The sequence below is a fragment of the Ochotona curzoniae genome, unplaced genomic scaffold (genome assembly GCF_017591425.1).
Source record: "Ochotona curzoniae isolate NIBS_2020 unplaced genomic scaffold, NIBS_Ocur_1.0 contig_2318, whole genome shotgun sequence".
Lineage (NCBI taxonomy): Eukaryota > Metazoa > Chordata > Mammalia > Lagomorpha > Ochotonidae > Ochotona > Ochotona curzoniae.
Window position 1 is genome coordinate 8,924,170 of NW_024465419.1, and position 18,279 is coordinate 8,942,448.

Consider the following 18,279-nt stretch of genomic DNA (forward strand, 5'->3'; position numbering starts at 1 on the left):
TGAGGAGGCAGCAGCTGCTTTGCTCAAGTCACGGAGCTGAGTCCCTGCCACCTTGCATGGACACTCAGCTTCACTGCAAACGTCTGACTCTGTTACAGGCAGTTGGTGAGTGAACTAGGTTTGCAAGGTTTTGTTTTTTCTTATCATTGCTTGACTCCTAGCCTTTGAAATAAATACATCTTATTTTATTATTTTTTAAAAGATCTATTTTTATTAGAGAGTCAGATATACAGAGAGGAGGAGAGACAGAGAGGAAGATCTTCCATCCAATGATTCACTCTCCAAGTGACTGCAATGAGCTGAGTCAATCCAAAGCCAGGAGCCTGGAGCCTCCTCCGGGTCTCCCATATGAGTGCAGGGTCCCAAGGTTTTGGGCCGTCCTTGACTGCTTTCCCAGACCACAAGAGGGAGCTGGATGGGAAGCAGGGCTGCAGGGATTAGAACTGATGCTCCCATGGGATCCTGGCGCATGTGAGATGAGGACTTTAGCTGCTAGGCCACCGTGCTGGGCCTGAAATAAATACATGTTAAAGGGCGTATGGGAGGACTGAGTGGGTTCTACGCCAAGGGGTGCTGTGTCATTCAATGTGCCATTCAAAGGGATTTAAGTAACTGCAGATTTTGGTGTCCTGGGATGCAAGGGTTTTCCTGCAACCAATCCTGAGTGGATACACGGGGTAGCTGTGCTGTAATAAAACTGTCCAGCGATGCCTGTGGGGCCATCGCCCAAAGTGAAACACCATCCTGGTTGACAAGCACGAGGGCTATCAAGTGGCCAAGGGGCAGGGCGTGTTTACACGCCCTGAATGTGTCAGATTCTAGTCGTGGGTAGGGTGCAGAGCAGTACACACACCACTTAGGGTAACTCTGACATAAATACAACGCAGAAATATTTGCAAGATTGATAACTTTGGACTTAGTGGATTAAGAAGCCCTGTTAACACCCACAAATGTAGACACCTATCCACAGCGAATGGTAGGCTCAGTTTGCACACGCACACACACACTCTCTGTCTAAGATTGTTAAGATGTTTTTACTGGAATGTCAGATACACAGGGAGGAGGAGAGACAGAGATTCAATCCCCAAGTGGCCGCAGGGGCTGGAGTTGAGCTGATTTGAAGCCAGGAGCCTGGAGCCTCCTCTGGGTCTTCCATGTGGGTGCAGGGTCCCAAGGCTTCGGGCCGTCCTCACTGCCTTCCCAGGCCACAAGCAGGGAGCTGGATGGGAAGTGGGACCGCTGGGAGCAAAACCTGCGCCTATATGGGACCCCGGAGCGTTCAAGGCGAGGACCCTAGCTCCTAGGCTACCACACCGGACCCTGAGCTTGCATTCCTAATGCACTCCTCCCCACTCATTTAGTGCTTGTGAATCAAATACAAGAATAATGCAGTGGGAGATAATGTAAGAACGCGCTTCAGAATCCTGCAGTGGGGGAATCACAGGAACGGTAAGTAGGCATTGAATGCTGAGAACCTGTCTTGAGTGGCAGCGGAAAAGCGGAATCTCACCAGCTGCCACCGGCCCAGGCGGACGCCGGTGTCCACGAGGGTGGGGGACAAAGGTGGGGAGGAGGAAATCTCCAACGTGAAACGGGGATGGCGACAACACCCGCTGTGCCGGGGTTGCAACTAGACCCCGTCGTGTTCACCGACTCCGTCCTTGGCAAGCCTAACAGGAGGCTGTTTTCGGGTCTCCTTCCGGGAACTGAGAAAACCCCTTCAGCAGGCGTGCGTCACGCCAAGCCGTTTCCCAGGGCAACCGGAGGGGCGTGGCAGATGGCCAGCCCCGCCCCCGTGCCTGTCCCTGGAAGAACCATTGGTCGAGGGGCCAGGCGGGGCGGGGCGGCGGCGGCGCAGGGAGGCGGGTCCCGACGCCTGCTCCGGGCTGGCTGGCGCCGCCATTTTGGGTTGTGTGGGCTTCCGGGACGGCGGGAACTCGGCCGTTCGGCGGTGGCCGTCGCCGAGCGCAGGCCCCGGGGCCCGAGTCCGAGGGTCGGGTTGGAGGCAGGAGGCGTCCCCGGGGGCAGGATGAGCGCGGAGGCTGCGGACCGGGAGGCGGCCACCTCCAGCCGGCCCTGCACGCCGCCGCAGACGTGCTGGTTCGAGTTCCTGCTGGAGGAGTCGCTGCTGGAGAAGCATCTGCGGAAACCCTGCCCGGGTGAGGGACCCCACGAGCGACCCCCACGAGCGGGAGCCCAGCCCGGACCCGGGGTTCCCGAGCAGAGCTCACAACAAAGGCCCTCCCGGCCGCAGAGGGGCGGGCCTGTCCCCGGCAGCCGTCCCCCGCGGGTCCCCTTTGATCCCACTGATGCTGGTCTGCTTTGCACCTGCTGGAGGGCGGCCTGGCTGGCTTGACATTGGAGAGCCTCGGGAGGAATGTTTCTGTTCTGTCCGGAACCCCGCGCTGCACACAGCTGGGGGAGCTGACAGCTGTGCCGGTGCTGATCCTGAGCCGGAGTTACCACCCCGCTGCGGATCTGTCTGGCGCCCCCGCCAGCCGTGTTGCCAACTCGTGTATACCAAAGTTGGACTGCTGATTAACGCGAGAAAATTCTTGAAAGCCCAAGTTGTAAAGTGGTTATGCCTTAGTGATGGAAATGATAAATACCCCAGTTGAAAAAGGCTTTGAAGGAGGGAAAGCCCCAGACATTTCTGCAAGGAAAGATTCAGGGGAAAGTCGAAAGTCCTTGTAGAGTCCGAGTTCGGATACACGTGTGGCTTGTTCGGTGTAATCAACTCCGCTGATGGAGATACTTTGTAATTCTTAGCTCTTAGGGGGAAAAATGTGTTTATATTCATTTGAAAGGCACCTTTATAGAGAGGGAAGAGACAGATCTTCGATCCATTCATTAACGCCCCAACACGGCTTTGAGACCAGGAGCCAGAGCTGCATCTGGGTCTTCAGGGTCGGTGGTGGGGACCCAAGAATTGAGACTCGTAAACAGAGCTAGATCCGAAGTGGAGCATTTGAAATGCAGGCAGCTGCTTAACCCACTGTGCCTAGTACAGGCTCCGGGTCATTGCTTGTGCCAGAGATTGTGCTTTTGGCTGCCGCACTGCTCCGTGCTTCACCTCTGTTATCTCGTTCAGGCTTCATAGTGTTCCGGGAGGTGAGTGATGGTGTCCCTGTGGTTGGCGTTGGAGGAAAGGTGCCGAGAGGTAGTTCTAGTTCGGTAGAGATCTGTTTGGGGTCAGGCCCTTCCTTTGTTGACATAGGTGGTTTGCCGAACTGGGAATCTGTAACAGAGAAAGGATCTCCTTTGCATTGTGTGTGTCATTCTTTCCCCCTCAGGGTCTGCCAGGATCTTTCCCTAGGATCTTGTGTATCATATTCCTTAACTGTTATGACTGTTTAGATTCTTTCTGTAGGGACAAATTCAGTTAATCCTTTTGTATGTTCATAATAAAGATTAAAATTTAGAATTTGTTTTCTTTTAAATCCTAGATCCAGCACCAGTCCAACTTATAGTTCAGTTTCTGGAACAGGCTTCCAAACCTTCAGTTAATGAACAAAACCAAGTTCAACCTCCACCTGATAACAAAAGGAACCGCATTTTGAAATTGCTTGCTCTTAAAGTTGCTGCACATTTGAAGTGGGACTTGGACATTTTAGAAAAAAGGTACACAAGATTAACTAGAAATTTTATTTGAAGTACTGTTAGATATCTTGATTTACCTCTGTGTGTTTTTACAATACTAGTCTTTAAAATGAAATTTTTTTGGCATATTCTTGGTGAAATACAGAAGTTTTTTAATGCTTATTTATTTATTTGAAAAAAGTAGAGAGAATGAGTCAGAGGTCTTTTGCCAGCTGGTTCACCCCCTACATAGCCATAGCAGCCATGGCTGGCAAGGCTGAAGCCAGGAGCCAGGAGCTTCATGTAGGTCTCCCACTTGGATTCAGGGGTCCGTGGACATAGGCCATATTCCATGACTTTCCCAGGATCCTTAGCAGGGAGCTGGGCTAGAAATAGAATAGCTGGACTGGAACTGGTGTGCGTGGGGATGCCAGTTGCAGGTAGCAGCTTTTAACTTGCTATACCACGGTGCTGGCCCTAACAAGTAATTTTCAAAAGTCCAAAGAAGCCATTTGAATGTTAGAGTAATTTAAATCACATTCTTAATAAATTTGATGTAATCAGTATTGAGGAAATTTATTTTTTTATATAGTAAATAGAGAAAATTTGCACCTAAACTATTTTTTTTAAGATATATTTATTTTGGGGCATGGCGTGGTAGCCTAGTGGCTAAAGTCGTCATCTTGCATGCGTTGGGATCCCATATGGACGCCAGTTTGTATCCTGGCTGCTCCACTTCCATTCCAGTTCCTTGTTTGTGGCCTGGGAAGGCAATGGAGGATGGCCCAAGCCCCCACGACACTGTACCTGCATGGGAGACCCAGAGGAAGCTCCTGGCTCCTGGCATCAGATTGCCTCATCTCTGGCTGTTGCGTCTACTTTGGTGTGAACCAAAGAATGGAAGCTCTTGCTCTCTGCAGATCTGCTTTTCTAATGTGTGTGTGTGTGTATATGTATACATATATATATATATTTTTTTTTTCTTTTTAATTAGAGAGGCTGGTTTACAGAAAGAAAGAGAAACACAGAGAGATCTTCTACCTGATGGTTCACTCCCCAAATCCAGAGCCAGGATCTTCATCTGGGTCTCCCACATGGTTACAGAGTCACAAAGACTTGACCCTTCCTCTGCTGCCTTCCCAGACAATAAGCTGGGAACTGGATGGGAAGTGTAGCAGCTGGGACTCAAACTGGTGCCCATAGGGGATGCCAGCGCCACAGGGCTGAAGATTAGCCTATTGAGCCATGGTGCTGTTCCCTAAACTTTTTTTTTTTAAATAATCTTACATAGTTGATTAAGGTACAAAGGGTCAAGGGCTACAGGAAGGTGGATAAGACCATTGTTTCCACACTAATAGCATCATTTTCCCCTGCATCTGGGGTAAAGGGAGAAACAAAGGGAGAAGCCCACCCAGCCTCCCACCCATGTCAGGTCCCCGATGTGAGGCATGCTCTGAGGGTCCTGCTCAAGCAGTTTTGATAGTCCAGTAGTTCTGAATTGCTACCAGTCTCGCCGTCCCAAGCACGATAAAATCTATTCGGAATCCACTGGCTGACATAGTCTTTTCATGGTTGGGGTTCTGAGATCAGCAGTTCAGTTGGAGGGATCCCCAAAGAAACTTTGCCTAAGGTGATCCCAGACCTGATTCTTATGTGTGCTTGCCAGTACAGGGTCTGGCACAGTCCGTCACCGCAGTCAGCTTATGCACTCGCTGGTCGTTGCAGTTTCTGGGTCAGTTCAGTTTCCAGCCCTGTCTTCCATGTGAAACGATGGGTGCTGCAGTCCAGCCTGATCCTGCCCACTTCATATTTGGCTCCCACGCAAACCAGTGGGAGCTGCAGCCTAGTTGGAGCGACTCCTTATAATCCCTAAACTGTTCTAAATGTTTTAACTTTTACATATCTGAACAAAATGAATAGGAGTGAATGAATTATTGGTAATTTACTGTAAAATAATTCAGTTAATCATATTAGTTACAGATCAGTCACAGCCAAGCCATTAGAGTATCTGATTAGAATCAGTGCTTATTTTTGAAAACAAATGCACTCAGATCTACGGTTAGAAAGTTTTCATCTCCTTCCCTCACAATAAAAAATATTTATTATTATCTGAAAAAGAAAAAAATTTTGATTCATTGAGTCACTACCCAAATACCTACAATAACCAGGTTGGGCCACTCCAAACCCCGGAACACAGCCTTAATCCAGATCTCCCATGTGTATGGCAAGAACGCAAGTACTTAAAGCCATCTCTCCTGCCTCCTGGGGTGTCATTAGCAGGAAACTGGGTCAGAAGTGGAGCCATTACTTGAACCCAGACACTCTTCTGAATGGATATGGGCATCCCAAGGGGCATCTTAGCGATAACAAACAAATGCCCCCCCCCTGTGTTTTGTTTCAAAGATTATTTATTTATTTGAAAGAGTTAAAATGAGAGACACAGAAAGAACTACTTTGATCTACTTATTCACTCCCCATGTGGCCTTTCATCCCGCCTGGGCTGGGCTGGGCCAAAGCCATGAGCTAGAAGCTTTATCCAGGGCGCCCCATGAGCAGCAGGGGCCCCGACACTTGGGCCATATTTTGTTGCTCTACCAGGGAATTGGATCAGAAGCGGAGCAGCTGAGACCCAGACCAGTCCCCGTATGGGATGCTCGTGCCAGTTCTCCCTGTTCCCTACCACTGTTGCTGATATTTCTTTCTCTATTTAAGATTTATTTATTTTTATTAGAAAAGCAGATTTACAGAAAGGAGGAGAGATAGAAAGATATTTCATCCAGTGGCTCACTTCTCACATGGACACAATGGCAGGAGCTTTGCCCATCCAAAGCGGGGAGCCAGGAGCTTCTTCTTGGTTTCCCATGTCGGTGCAGAGTCCCAAAGCTTTAGTCCATCCTCCACGGCTTTCCAGGCCACAAGTGAGGAGCAGATGGGAAGCAGAGCATCCAAGGCAGGACCCTTGCTCATGTGGGATGCTGGTGCTTGAAGGGGGAGGATTAACCCGTTGAGCCATTGTACTTACTGGTCCTCTCTTTTGTTTGATGTGAATAATACTGTGATTATGTTAATAGCTTTCTTTTTTTAATATCTGTGAAGGAAATTATCTGGGAAGTGGGTAAGGATAGAAAAGAAACAAAGTTAACTATTAGTTAATAATCGTTCAAGTTGGGTGGTGTATTCATGGGGTTCGTGTACATTATTCTGACTACTTTGGTTTTATTTTCTGTGATTAAAAATTATAAGTCTTTCTCAGCTTTGATAGATATAACTTAGGAGTTGATCCTTAAGTAATGTGGTTATGTTCTGTGACGTTTTGGAGTTGTGTACTGTGCTTTGTGATAGCTAATATGTAAACCTGCCTCTTCTTTCTTTTAAGTTTGTCTGTTCCAGTATTGAATATGCTACTGAATGAGCTACTCTGCATCAGCAAGGTTCCTCCTGGGACAAAGCATGTGGACATGGATCTGTCCACTTTGCCTCCAACCACTGCCATGGCCATACTTCTCTACAATAGATGGTAAACTCCTTTTTTTTTTTTTTTAAAGATTTATTTATTTATCAGGCAAAATGGGGGTGGAGGGAGTAAGGACTTTCATGTGGGTGCAGAGGGCCAGGTCTTTGGGCCATGCACGGCTGCTTTCCCAGCTACCTTAACAGGGAACTGGATGCACTTGCACTGGCACCATATGGAATGCCAACACTGGCCTCGTACATGGCAAACTTGTCCATAAACCTGAACTGTGTTATGTTCCCTCTCTTTAGTTGTACTTTCAGAGATATATGTTTAAGGCATCTCTCCTACCCCAGAGATCTCTCATAGGATCTTACGGGCAGTGAACCCGATGGTAGTGAAAATGGGATTGCCAAAAAATATGAATAACTTAAAATACATTTGTTATAATTTAAAATCTCAGAAAGTTTATTATACTCTTATTAGGAGTACTTGACAAAATAATTGAAATGATACTTCATGTTAAATATCCTTTTTTCTCCAGGGCAATTAGGACAATTGTGCAAAGCAGTTTTCCTGTCAAACAAGCAAAACCTGGACCCCCTCAGCTGAGTGTGTAAGTTGCCATATAATGACCTGACACTTTTTTCTTTAGAATTAGAAAAGTTAGCAAGTTGTTAATCTTTATTACAAAGGAAATACAGTGAAAATAGGAAGGCAGAGGCCTATGTAGGTGTTTGGAGGGGTTGGAGAATCAGTGTTCTAGATTTCTAGAGTAAGAGCTGTGGAAAAGAAGGGGAAATGATTGGGAAATTGCTCCACTCATCTGTGAGTATTGTTTTTCACTTAAACAAGTTAGGTCAAAGATGCTAGCTTTGAATGTGGGACGATCACTTTATTTTACAAATTACTTACTTGAAAGAGACAGAGGGGTCTTCCGTCTGCTGGGCCGGGCCTTCGTGAAGTGAGGAGGCTGTAACTCCTCGTGTGGCTGGCAGGAATCCTGTCAGGCCATCACCAGAGCCTGTGTGGCAGGGCAGGAGGTTGAGCTGCTGCCAACAGTGTTAGCATCTTATATGGGTACAAGATTGAGTCCTGGCTGCTGCACTCCCAGTCTGTGCCTGGGAAAGTAGCAGAAGATGGCCCAGGTACTGGGGTCCCTGGTACCCACTTGGGAAACCTGGATGAAGCTCCGGACGTCAGCCTGACCCTGTACAGCCCATTGTGGCCATTTGGGGGGGGGGGGGCAACCAGTGGCTAAAAAAAATTTTTTTTTTAAGATTTTTATCTCTGTCTTTACCTCTCTCTGCCTTTCAAGCAAATAAGTAAAAAGAACGAAAAAGAGGAGAGATAGACATGAGAATCTGGTGGCCAGCAAGGTTTGAAGTCAAAGTTGAGAACCTAGTCCAGGTTCTCACAGGGAGGGGTCCAGGCACGTGCTGCCTTGCCAGGTGTTCATCAGCAGGAAGCGGACATGAGCAGAGCTGGGTCTGAAGCCCGGGCACTCTGATTTGAAATGCAGGTGTCCCAACTACCATCTTAACAAGTAGGCCGTGTGCTGACCCATTTCTTATTAGGTTTTACTCTTAAAAAGAACAAAGGTTTTTTAATCTATCTATCTTTCTTTCTTTTTTTGTGTTTTTTCTTTCTTTCTTCCGAATTATTTCTGTGGAAAGCACAGCTACAGAGAGGAAGAGATCAAGATCTTCCATCTATTTGGCACCCCCCCCACACACACACACACAAGTGGCTGCAACAGCCTTAGGCCAGGCCAAAGTCAAGAGCCTCAGGTTTCATCTGAATCTCTTGCATGGGTGGCGGGGGCCCAAGCAGTTGGACCATCATCTGTTGCTTTGCCCAAGCTGTTAGTGAAGAGCTGGATTAGAAGTAGAGCAAACCAGAACCTGGTGCGGTGGCCTAGAGGCTAAAGTCCTTGCCTTGAACGTGCTGGGATCCCATATGGGCGCTGGTTCTAATCCCAGAGGCCCCGCCTCCCGTCCAGCTCCCTGCTTGTGGCCTGGGAATGTAGAGGAGGACGGCCCAAAGCCTTGGGACCCGGCACCCACGTGGGAGACCTGGAGGAAGTCCCTGGTTCCTGACTTGGAATTGGCACAGCTCTGGCCATTGTGGTCACTTGGGGAGTGAATCATCAGACGAAAGATCTTCCTCTCTGTCTCTCCTCCTTGCTGTATATCTGACTTTCCAATAAAAATAAAATAAACATTAAAAAAAAAAGAAGAAATAGAGCAACCCAGAAATGGACCAGGGTCGTACGGGATGCCCCATCACATAGGGCAGCTGTATTCTACTCCACAACACCAACCCCAGGTTTTTACTCTGGCTTAAGGATTTTTCTTTTGAATGCAAAGCAAATGAGAAAATACTGGTGAATTAAATGCATCTGATAGGGTTTTTGTTTGGTTTTTCAAGTGTGGAAAAGCATTAAAAAATGCACAAATTGAAACTGACTTTCAAAAATGGTGCCCTTGGGTTTTGAATTTTTCAGTTGAGAGTAACGTTTGATACTCTTCTTTTTTAGTATGAATCAAATGCAACAGGAGAAAGAACTAACAGAAAATATTTTGAAAGTGGTAAGTGTTGGTGTCAGTTACACTGTTACGTTTCTGGGGCACATTTAGAGCCTGTGTGTGTATGTCTCAGTCTTAAAAATGATAGCATTATATCTTTTGTATTTTTAGAAAGTTCTTCATTAAACATTGGTAACATTGTAAAGTAGTCATGTAATCAGAAACTTTTTTATGGTCTTAAAATTTAAAAAAAATTTTTTTTTGTTTTTGATGTTTACATAGTTGATCAGGATGGGAAATATAAAGGGTAGGGGAAAGTGGGTGAGGCAATTGTTTCCAAATTTTCTTTCTTATATCTGGGGGAAGGGGGAGGATAAAGGGAGAAGCCACACCCAGTCTCCCAACCACCCCAGCACCTAGGGATGGGGAATAGCCACTTGATATGATAGTTCTGAAATGCTTTCAGTCTCACCATTCCAAGGATGAAGAAATCCTTTGAAGGTCCATTGGCTGACATAGTCAATCTTATGAGTCTCCATTTGCCCCGATTTTTTGCTGTCATTGCTTGGTTGGGGGTAGTTGTCCAATTTGTTTTGTCTTCCTTTGCTGTGGTATCAGATGTTCTTTGCAGGAGGCAATGGGCTGCCATATCCTCCATGTGCATCTGTGCCTGCCAGCCGCTGCTCTATCTTTTCCACCAAGGAGGCGTGGTTCTGACATGCACCCTATCGTCAGACCACCAATCGTGGATGCGAGTCCTCATGTCCCTATACTCCCCCACCTGTGCAACCTCTCAGACTGCCTGCATGCTCCCACAAGTGTGCCTGCGCGGAGTCAGTGAGCATCACCTGGCACCATTGCTGCCCTGGACCTCCCATCCCTGAAGCTCATAGATAGTTCTACACCCACAATGCAGGTGGGCCAAAGGACCCTGGCCAGGTGATCCAGGCCCCACAAGACCTCCCCCGCTGCTGGGTTCATGGACATGGCATCCACCACATATCTTTAGACCAAAAAAAAAAAATAGGTTAGGCAACTATGGTGGCACACTGGTAACACAAATTTTTTATTAATCAGGCCCAGAATACCCGCCAGCAGTTAACTGCTTTTCTCCCAGCGGTGTAACACTTGCCTAAGTACAATGCAACCTAGGTCATTGCCCTTAGCTAGAGAGCAGTTATGTTTGAATTTGTTTACTTAATGTCAAAGGAAAAATGTAGGAGTTTCTGTAAAATACAGATGACTTCTAGTTAACACCCACAGTATTTTAGAGATCCATGTAGGTATGGGGGCTGGGTAGGAGAGTTAAGATAAACATTCTGTTGAAAAAAAGTAGTAATGATAATAAGAAATGCCATAATTTGTATATGGAAACAAAAAGTCTACATCACTGTATTGTTGGCCCCTAGAGCCTAGGAACAGGACTTGCACGTTGAAGCGTACAAGCCCTTATTTGTTTATTTAAAAGGCAGAGAGAAAGAGAATCTTCCATCCAAGGCCAGGTTGAAGATAAGAGCAGGGAACTGCACATGTGTCTCCACTGTGGGTGGCCAAGCCTCAAGCACCATCACCCAGGGTCTTCCAAGCACATTAGCAGGGGTCAGGTTCACAAGTGGAGTAGCCAGGATGTGGAGTCCTGCTGCACAATGCTTGCCCCAAACTTCCTGAATAATGGGAAATAGATAGTACAGATCTTTTTAGAGAATGCCAGAAGCCAGCTCCAGCCGGGTTTGGAGCTCGCGAAAGGTGTGTGGAGTAGGCGATAAGGAAAGATGTGGACACTGTCACTTGGTGCCTTCTCGTAACAGCTCAACAAACTGTCCTTTTTTATTTAACCAGCCATGTCACAAACCTCTGCACAAATATTTAGTTGTTCTATTTTTACTTCATGACTAAGGGGGCATGCATAGACATTTGGTCTTTCTGTTTGTACTTCATGGCTAAGCAGGTGCCCCTAGATAATTCTGCAAAATACTGTATTCATAATCTTCAAAGCAAGCCATTGTTCATTCTTCAGTAGTGGCAATGAAGTGACAGCCAGGACTCCAAGGCCAAGGCACATGCGATTACCTGCTAATCAGTAATACATTCCTACCACATTTCTGTTTCCCCAACTTGCCCATCATTTAATGGGAGAAATATGTTACAAGGGAAAAACATAAAAATCCAAGACAAAAATTTCAGATGTTAAATCCTCCTAAAACTATAGGCTCTACAACCTCAAAAAAACAATAATTAAAAGCATGTTTCTTTAATAAAAACATCCTTAGTTCCTCTAGCCAAAAATTATAAAAGCGGCTATAACAGCTGCATGCTCCAAAGAGATTGCAAAGCAGGCTAGTCTTTCAAGTCACAGTGGCTGTATTTATCGCTGTAGCAGTTTCAGCTCATACTCCCATCATTTTCATTAATAATGTTTAAGATATTTATCAAGCTCTTTCCCAGCAGGAGTACTACATGTCTGGGCCAGATTCTGAGTGGGTAGGCACACAATAAGGTATCCAGAAATGGCATGGGCTTAATTGTGCTCCTGTGTGTAAGTTGTTTAAGGCCCACTCACCAAGACATTATCAGCAACATTAACTCCGAAGCTCACATCAGTTGCAAAAACCATCTCACAGGGGCAAACAGTGCCTTAATATGCTACAGAATTCCTAGTGGGGTGGTTGAGTGTCCATGCAAAAGAGGGTGAGACTGCATCAAGGTGGTCAGAGAGACATCTGCCATGCCTTGCCAAACAGCTGGAAACTCCTCTGGGCCTTGCCACACAGGGGAGCTGTTCTCTTCACACCTTCGTGTCATCCACACCCACTGCACGGATCCCAGCAAGAGAGAGTGATCAATCTGTCTACAGTCTGCAGGTTCTTTCCCTGAATGGCTGCCATAGCTGTAGGTGGATGGGCCAGGCCCAAGCCAGGAGCCGGGGATTCCTCCAGGTCTCCCATGCAGAAAGCAGAGACTTGATGGCTGGGACCATCTTGTGCTGCTTTCCCAGAAGCATTGGATTGGGAATGGAGCAGCTGGGTTAGAAACTGGCACTCATAAGGGATGTGCCACAGGTAGCAGCTTGTGTTGATATTGGTGTCACAGCACCACCCCCAAAGCATTTTAATACCTCAGGACACTGAGCTGCTAGGTGTTTTGGGTTCATGTAATTAATTGCAGTTTTATATTGTAATTAATTTACTGAATTTTTGTAGCTAAAAGAGCAAGCTACAGATTCCATCTTGGTGCTAGAGGCAGCTTTAAAGTTGAACAAGGATCTGTATGTACACACAATGAGAACTCTGGATTTATTGGCCATGGAACCAGGAATGGTAAATGGGGAAACTGAAAGTTCCACTGCTGGAATGAAGATCAAAACCGAGGAAATGCAGTGCCAGGTATTCATTTTGTATTTAATCAGCTTTATAGTCGTTTTTTGGGGAAATCTTACGTGAGATCATCCTAGTGTTATAATTTACTTCTGGCTTGTTCTGTTTGATTTTAAGTTTTTGTTAAAACTTCACATTGTACTTAATTTGTAACTTTGTATAAGGCTGTTTGAGATTTTCCTGAAAAAAAGTGAGAGGGAAATTTCATGTGATCTGTTGTCAGAAATTTCCCAGTTTGATTTAGGAGAATAAATTCTGAGGATATTGTTCTGATCCTAAAAGTGATTTGTATTATTGGAAATTTAATCAGAGTAAAGGCAAAAGAAGTTTAGATATTGAAGACTCTATAAACTCTTAGAAAAATGTCTAGCTTTCAAATTATTTGAAATTTGCCTACTTTCTCTAATTTTAGCCACCTTGGTGTTTTTGTTTTTGTTTTTTTGATAGTTTTTAGTTGGTGTTTACTGCCATATATTATTTAATATTTTTCTCACTAGATTAAAAACTGTAAAGTCTCTTACATATTCTGCAACTTGCTTTCTAGCATATAACTTTAATTATACTAAAATACTTAAGTAAGTCTATTCTAACGGAGTCGTCTGCAAACCCTGAGTAGAATCTTCAGGAGCTGGTGTTAGGGGCCTAGGGGCCTCAGTTCAAGGCTGGCTCTGTCATTGCTTAGGAACATGCTTCTCTTCTGGGCTTTAGCATTCTTAGCTGTAAAATGACTGTGTTAACTAGATAATGAAGTTCTTTGGAGTTCTGTATTTGGTGAATCTGAGCATCAATGTAAGAAAAATCTTGGAAAAAATAGAAATTGAGTAATTTTAACAACTGGAAAAAGATAATTTTTATTTTAAGTGTTGAAATGCAGGAGGAGAGAGACAGAGAACTGCCATCTGCTGGGTCACTCCCAGTTACCTGCAACAGTTGGGGCTGTGCCAGGCTGAAGCCTGAAATCAGGGATTCAGTTTGGGTCTCCCTCTTCTCAGTCTGTTACGGTACTGCTGCCTCCCCTTATTAGAAGACCCCCAGCAACTGTTCCTCTCTTATTCTGTGTTGGCAAAATTCTCTACCTTTTGGGTCTAGTAGGAGGCAGAGCCTATTTCTGTATAACCAATTGCAAATTCCATATAATGGCTTTGTCTCCTTCCTTCCTGCTTGAGGACAGGTATGTCTAACAGATTTGGCGGTTACACTGTAGGTGATGATGTGAGTCAGGAATCAAGTCAAAGAAGTGGAGATGGAGAGAATCCAGTCTTATGGTGGGTAGCAGCAGCAGTGACAGGGAGGTCTGGTTTCTAGGAACCCTGCTGGCAGGAGTGCAGCTAGTGCTGGACTGTGGACATGGTGCAATGGCATCTTCCTGAACAGTGTGGACTGTAGTCCTGACCAAGTGCCTCACTTGTCCCCTTTGCTTTCATCGGCTGGTTCTTTGGTCTTAACGTTCATTCTGTAGGCTACTCTGTTACCTGTGACAAGGAACAGGAATAGTAGCCTTGGTCACTGAAATGCTTTTCCTCTCTGTGTCCTTTTTGCCCCATGTGTTTTCCTAAGATCAATTTTGAATCCTTTTAGCTCCAAAGTATGTACGCAATGATTAAACGGATTTGTTTTCCTGCTGTTTCAGGTGTGTTATGATTTGGGTGCAGCATACTTCCAGCAAGGCTCCACAAATGCAGCTGCCTATGAAAATGCCAAAGAAAAGTTTTTCAGGACGAAAGAACTAATTGCAGAGGTAAATGCGGCTATCGTAGGTATATAGTCCCTTACAACATCTGTGGATTTTTTGGACTTAACTGGTGTAATATGTTCAAAAAAGTGAATTTGAGAAGTTCAAAAAGATACTGAAAGCTAGTTTTAAAGAATCTTTATTACCACCTGGAAATAATCCTTTTATTGTTTTAGCTTATTCCTTTTTTTCCTTATGTTTTTATACAGCTAAGTTCATATTGTTAATATTCTGTTTTATGTTGTGCTTAAATCTTTGCATAAGCATTCTAAGTGTATCATTCTGTTACAGGGCTGTTCTGATTTGCTTCATTTATCTTTGAGCATTTAGGTTATTTAATCTTTATTATAAACTTGTGTGACTTGTACCTCCAAGTATAAATTTCGTTAACTTTTATGTGCTTTTTAACCCATTATGTCACTTTCCAGTGTGTAGGAATCTATAAAGGCTTAAATTGAGGAATAAAAATGATCACTTAGGGCAACTTTGAAACATAGTGTGTCTTTAAGATTTTCACAAAATTGTAAAATTAGTTCCTAGTGGGTTAAATTCTTAGAAAAATAATTACTTTGTTAATGATTCTTATTTTTTTTTAAAAGCTCTATTATATAGAAAATTGGCTTCTAACAGAAATGCTTCTCTTTGTTCCACCTTTCGGTTTATGGCCCTCTATAGCCCTGAACATAGCTCAGGTGTCGGTGAGCTCACGTTTTAAGTGAACCTTATGAAAAATATAGCTCTTGCTCTCTGCTGTAGGCACAGAGGACAGAAGTGGAAATCTATTGCTTTCTCCCACTTGCTCTTCCCACCTACTCTATCCCTGAACATGGGCTGCCTCTGTGATTTTTCTCATGTTGTAAATAAATGTTATCACCTTGTAAGCTGTACGTAATAATAATGAGATAATTGAAAAAAGTTAAATCTTTTGGGGAAAACAAAATTAGCTTCTAGGTACACTTTTCTCAATATTTTAATCAATAGTGAATATCTTAAAATATGTATGTTATTTTGTTAATGAGTAAAATATCTTTTAACAAATTTCTTTTCCATTCAAGTTACTGAATTTCAAAAACAAATGACCAAGTTTTCATGTTCCTGGAAAAATTCTTGCTTCAGTAGAGAAAAAGATTAAGTCCTCAAGAGGTTAAATTTTAATCTCTTCCAGGGCCGCTAAGAATTCCCATTTGGAGGACTGTGTCATATAACAGCTTATGCTGCCTCCTGCTTGGAGTCTTGGGGGCTCTGCTTCCTTGCTGCTCACTCCCTATGTCTGAGAAAGCAGCAGCAGCCTGGGGCTAAGGCTTGTGGCCCAGCCTTGGTGGGCATTTGTGGAGTAAACAGATGGAAGATCTGTGACTTTCTCTCTGACCTTGCCTTTCAGATAAATCTTAAAAACAAACAAACAAACAAACAAACAAACAAACAAACAAAATAGTCCAGTTTTGCTTTGCATGAGGAAATCATCAAATTTCTAAAGTTATGGCATTTCAAGTAAAGTTTGCAATATTTTATTTTTTCCAAATGTATCTTTCTAAAGAAACTTGTTTTTTTCCAGTTGACTGAGCTATGATTTTTTTTTTCATTTGTTTGTTTATCTCTCTTACATATTTGCCTGGCATATGTATTTTGAGACGTTTAAGGCTGGTTTTGACAGTGGTCACTCACTGTTAATGTCTTATTTGTCCTGTCTGCTTAGAGTGATAATAATGTCCACTTTTTGCATGTTAGCTTCAAAACTCAAAACCAGTGTTTGGCAAATGTTTTCTTTTTTAAGGACTTATTTATGGGACTGGCACTGTGATGTTGCAAGGTAAGCCTCTTCCTGTCGCTCCAGCATGCCGTAATGGTGTCAGGTCAAGTACTGGCAGCTTGACTTCTAATCCAGCTTCCTGCTGGTGGCCTGGGAAAACAGCAAAGTAGGGCCCAAGTCTGTGGGCCCCTGCACCCACATGGAGACCCAGAAGTTCTGTCCCAGCTCCAGCCATTGTAGCTATCTTTGGAGTAAACTGATGGATAGGGGCTCTGTCTCTCTGCAGCTCTGCCTTTCACATAAAAATAAATAAATCTTAGGGAAATAGTATTTTTTTAAGATTCATTTATTTAAAAGGGTTAGATAAGGAGAGACCTTCTGTCCACTAGTTCAGTGCCCAGATGATCGCAGCAGCCAGGGCTGGGACAGGCCAAGGTCAGACACATCATTTGAAGCTCCCACGTGGGCGCAGGAACTCAGGAACGTGGGCTGTCTGCTGCTTTGTTCAGACCTTTAGCAGGGAGCTGGATTAGAAGTGCAGTACCTGGGACTTGAACCAGTGTACCTATGGTATGCTAATGTGGCTAGTGGCAGCTTAACTCATTATGTCACAGAGCCAGCCCCAGCAACATATTTTTAAAGGGCCACATGATAAATATTTCAGGCTTTGTGAGCCATGTTTAGTCTCTATTGCATGTTCTTACTTTTCTCTTCCTTTTTATAATTCTTGAAGTTATTCGCTCAGAATTGCTCAAGTAATGAGTAGCAGACCATGAGCCTGATTTCTGTTACCTAAGCAGTAGTTGGCTGACCTCTGCTCTAAACCTTTAGCTTTTTAATTTTTGATAGTTCTCCAGTTCTGAATTTATTGCTGTTAAGATGCACTATAGGGATGTTGGGCTGCAGGGATATATTACATTGGTAGATAATGATATATACCTCTTACTTTACAGATAGGTTCATTGTCTCTTCATTGTGCCATAGATGAGAAGCGGTTAGCTGGCTATTGTCAAGCATGTGATGTTCTTGTACCTTCTTCTGATAGCACATCTCAACAACTGACTCCTTATAGTCAAGTTCATATTTGTTTGCGATCTGGCAACTATCAGGTAAGATAGGTGATCAAGTTGCGTTTATGGGGGGTGCTGTCGTGGAGTACTGGGTAATGCCACCACGTGCCATGCTGGCATCCTGTGTAGGTCTTCTGGCTGTTCCTATCTGGCGCCCTGCTTAGTGGTCCAGAGACAGCAGCAGAAGGTGGCCCGTGTGCTTGTACCCTGCCATCCTCATGGGAGACCAAGAAGAAGATCCTTACTTTGGCTTGGTCTTCTGCTGGCTGTTGTCACCATCTTTGGGAATGTATCAGCAGATCTCTTTCTGTCCAACTCTGACTTTCAAATAAATAAATACGTCTTTTAAAAAAATTAATTATAGGGGCTGGCATTGTGATGTGGCTGGTGAAGTTGTTATCTGTGACTCCAGCATCCCATTTGGGCACTGGTTACAGTCTTAGCTGTTTTGGTTTGTTAAGAAGAGATGATGAAATTTACTACTACACTATGTATGCAGAAGGGTCTTAGAAATATTCAACGTTTTACATTAATAGGACACCATATGAACATTTTTGCTGCTGATGCAGCAGTTGAGGCTGAGGCAGATGTTGCTTCCCGTGTCTGGGAGTGGCTGACTTGCTCCCGTGAAGCCCTCCCCTGCTTGTGTTTTGCTGTGTGGTGGTTCTGTAGTTTTGAAATTGCCTTTATGAGTGCTTCAGAGTTAACGTCTGCTGAATTTTACCTGTTTCCAGAAATTCGTCTTCCCATCTCCCTTCATTATCACTTCTTTCTTTTTAAAGATGTATTTTGCTT

At 44.4% G+C, this 18,279-nt stretch overlaps 1 protein-coding gene across 2 annotated transcripts in view; it reads left to right on the forward strand.

Moving 5' to 3' along the window:
- Positions 1-1,928: 1,928 nt before the first annotated feature.
- INTS8 (integrator complex subunit 8) overlaps positions 1,929-18,279 on the forward strand; it is a 50,076-nt gene continuing 33,725 nt past the window's right edge. For both annotated transcript variants that reach the window (XM_040972601.1, XM_040972600.1), the window contains exons 1-8: positions 1,929-2,159; positions 3,447-3,621; positions 6,956-7,096; positions 7,575-7,646; positions 9,570-9,621; positions 12,759-12,941; positions 14,563-14,670; positions 17,368-17,523. In XM_040972601.1, the coding sequence (XP_040828535.1) occupies positions 2,030-2,159; positions 3,447-3,621; positions 6,956-7,096; positions 7,575-7,646; positions 9,570-9,621; positions 12,759-12,941; positions 14,563-14,670; positions 17,368-17,523 (1,017 nt within the window). In that variant the 5' untranslated portion in view covers positions 1,929-2,029. The remainder of the gene's footprint in view (positions 2,160-3,446; positions 3,622-6,955; positions 7,097-7,574; positions 7,647-9,569; positions 9,622-12,758; positions 12,942-14,562; positions 14,671-17,367; positions 17,524-18,279) is intronic.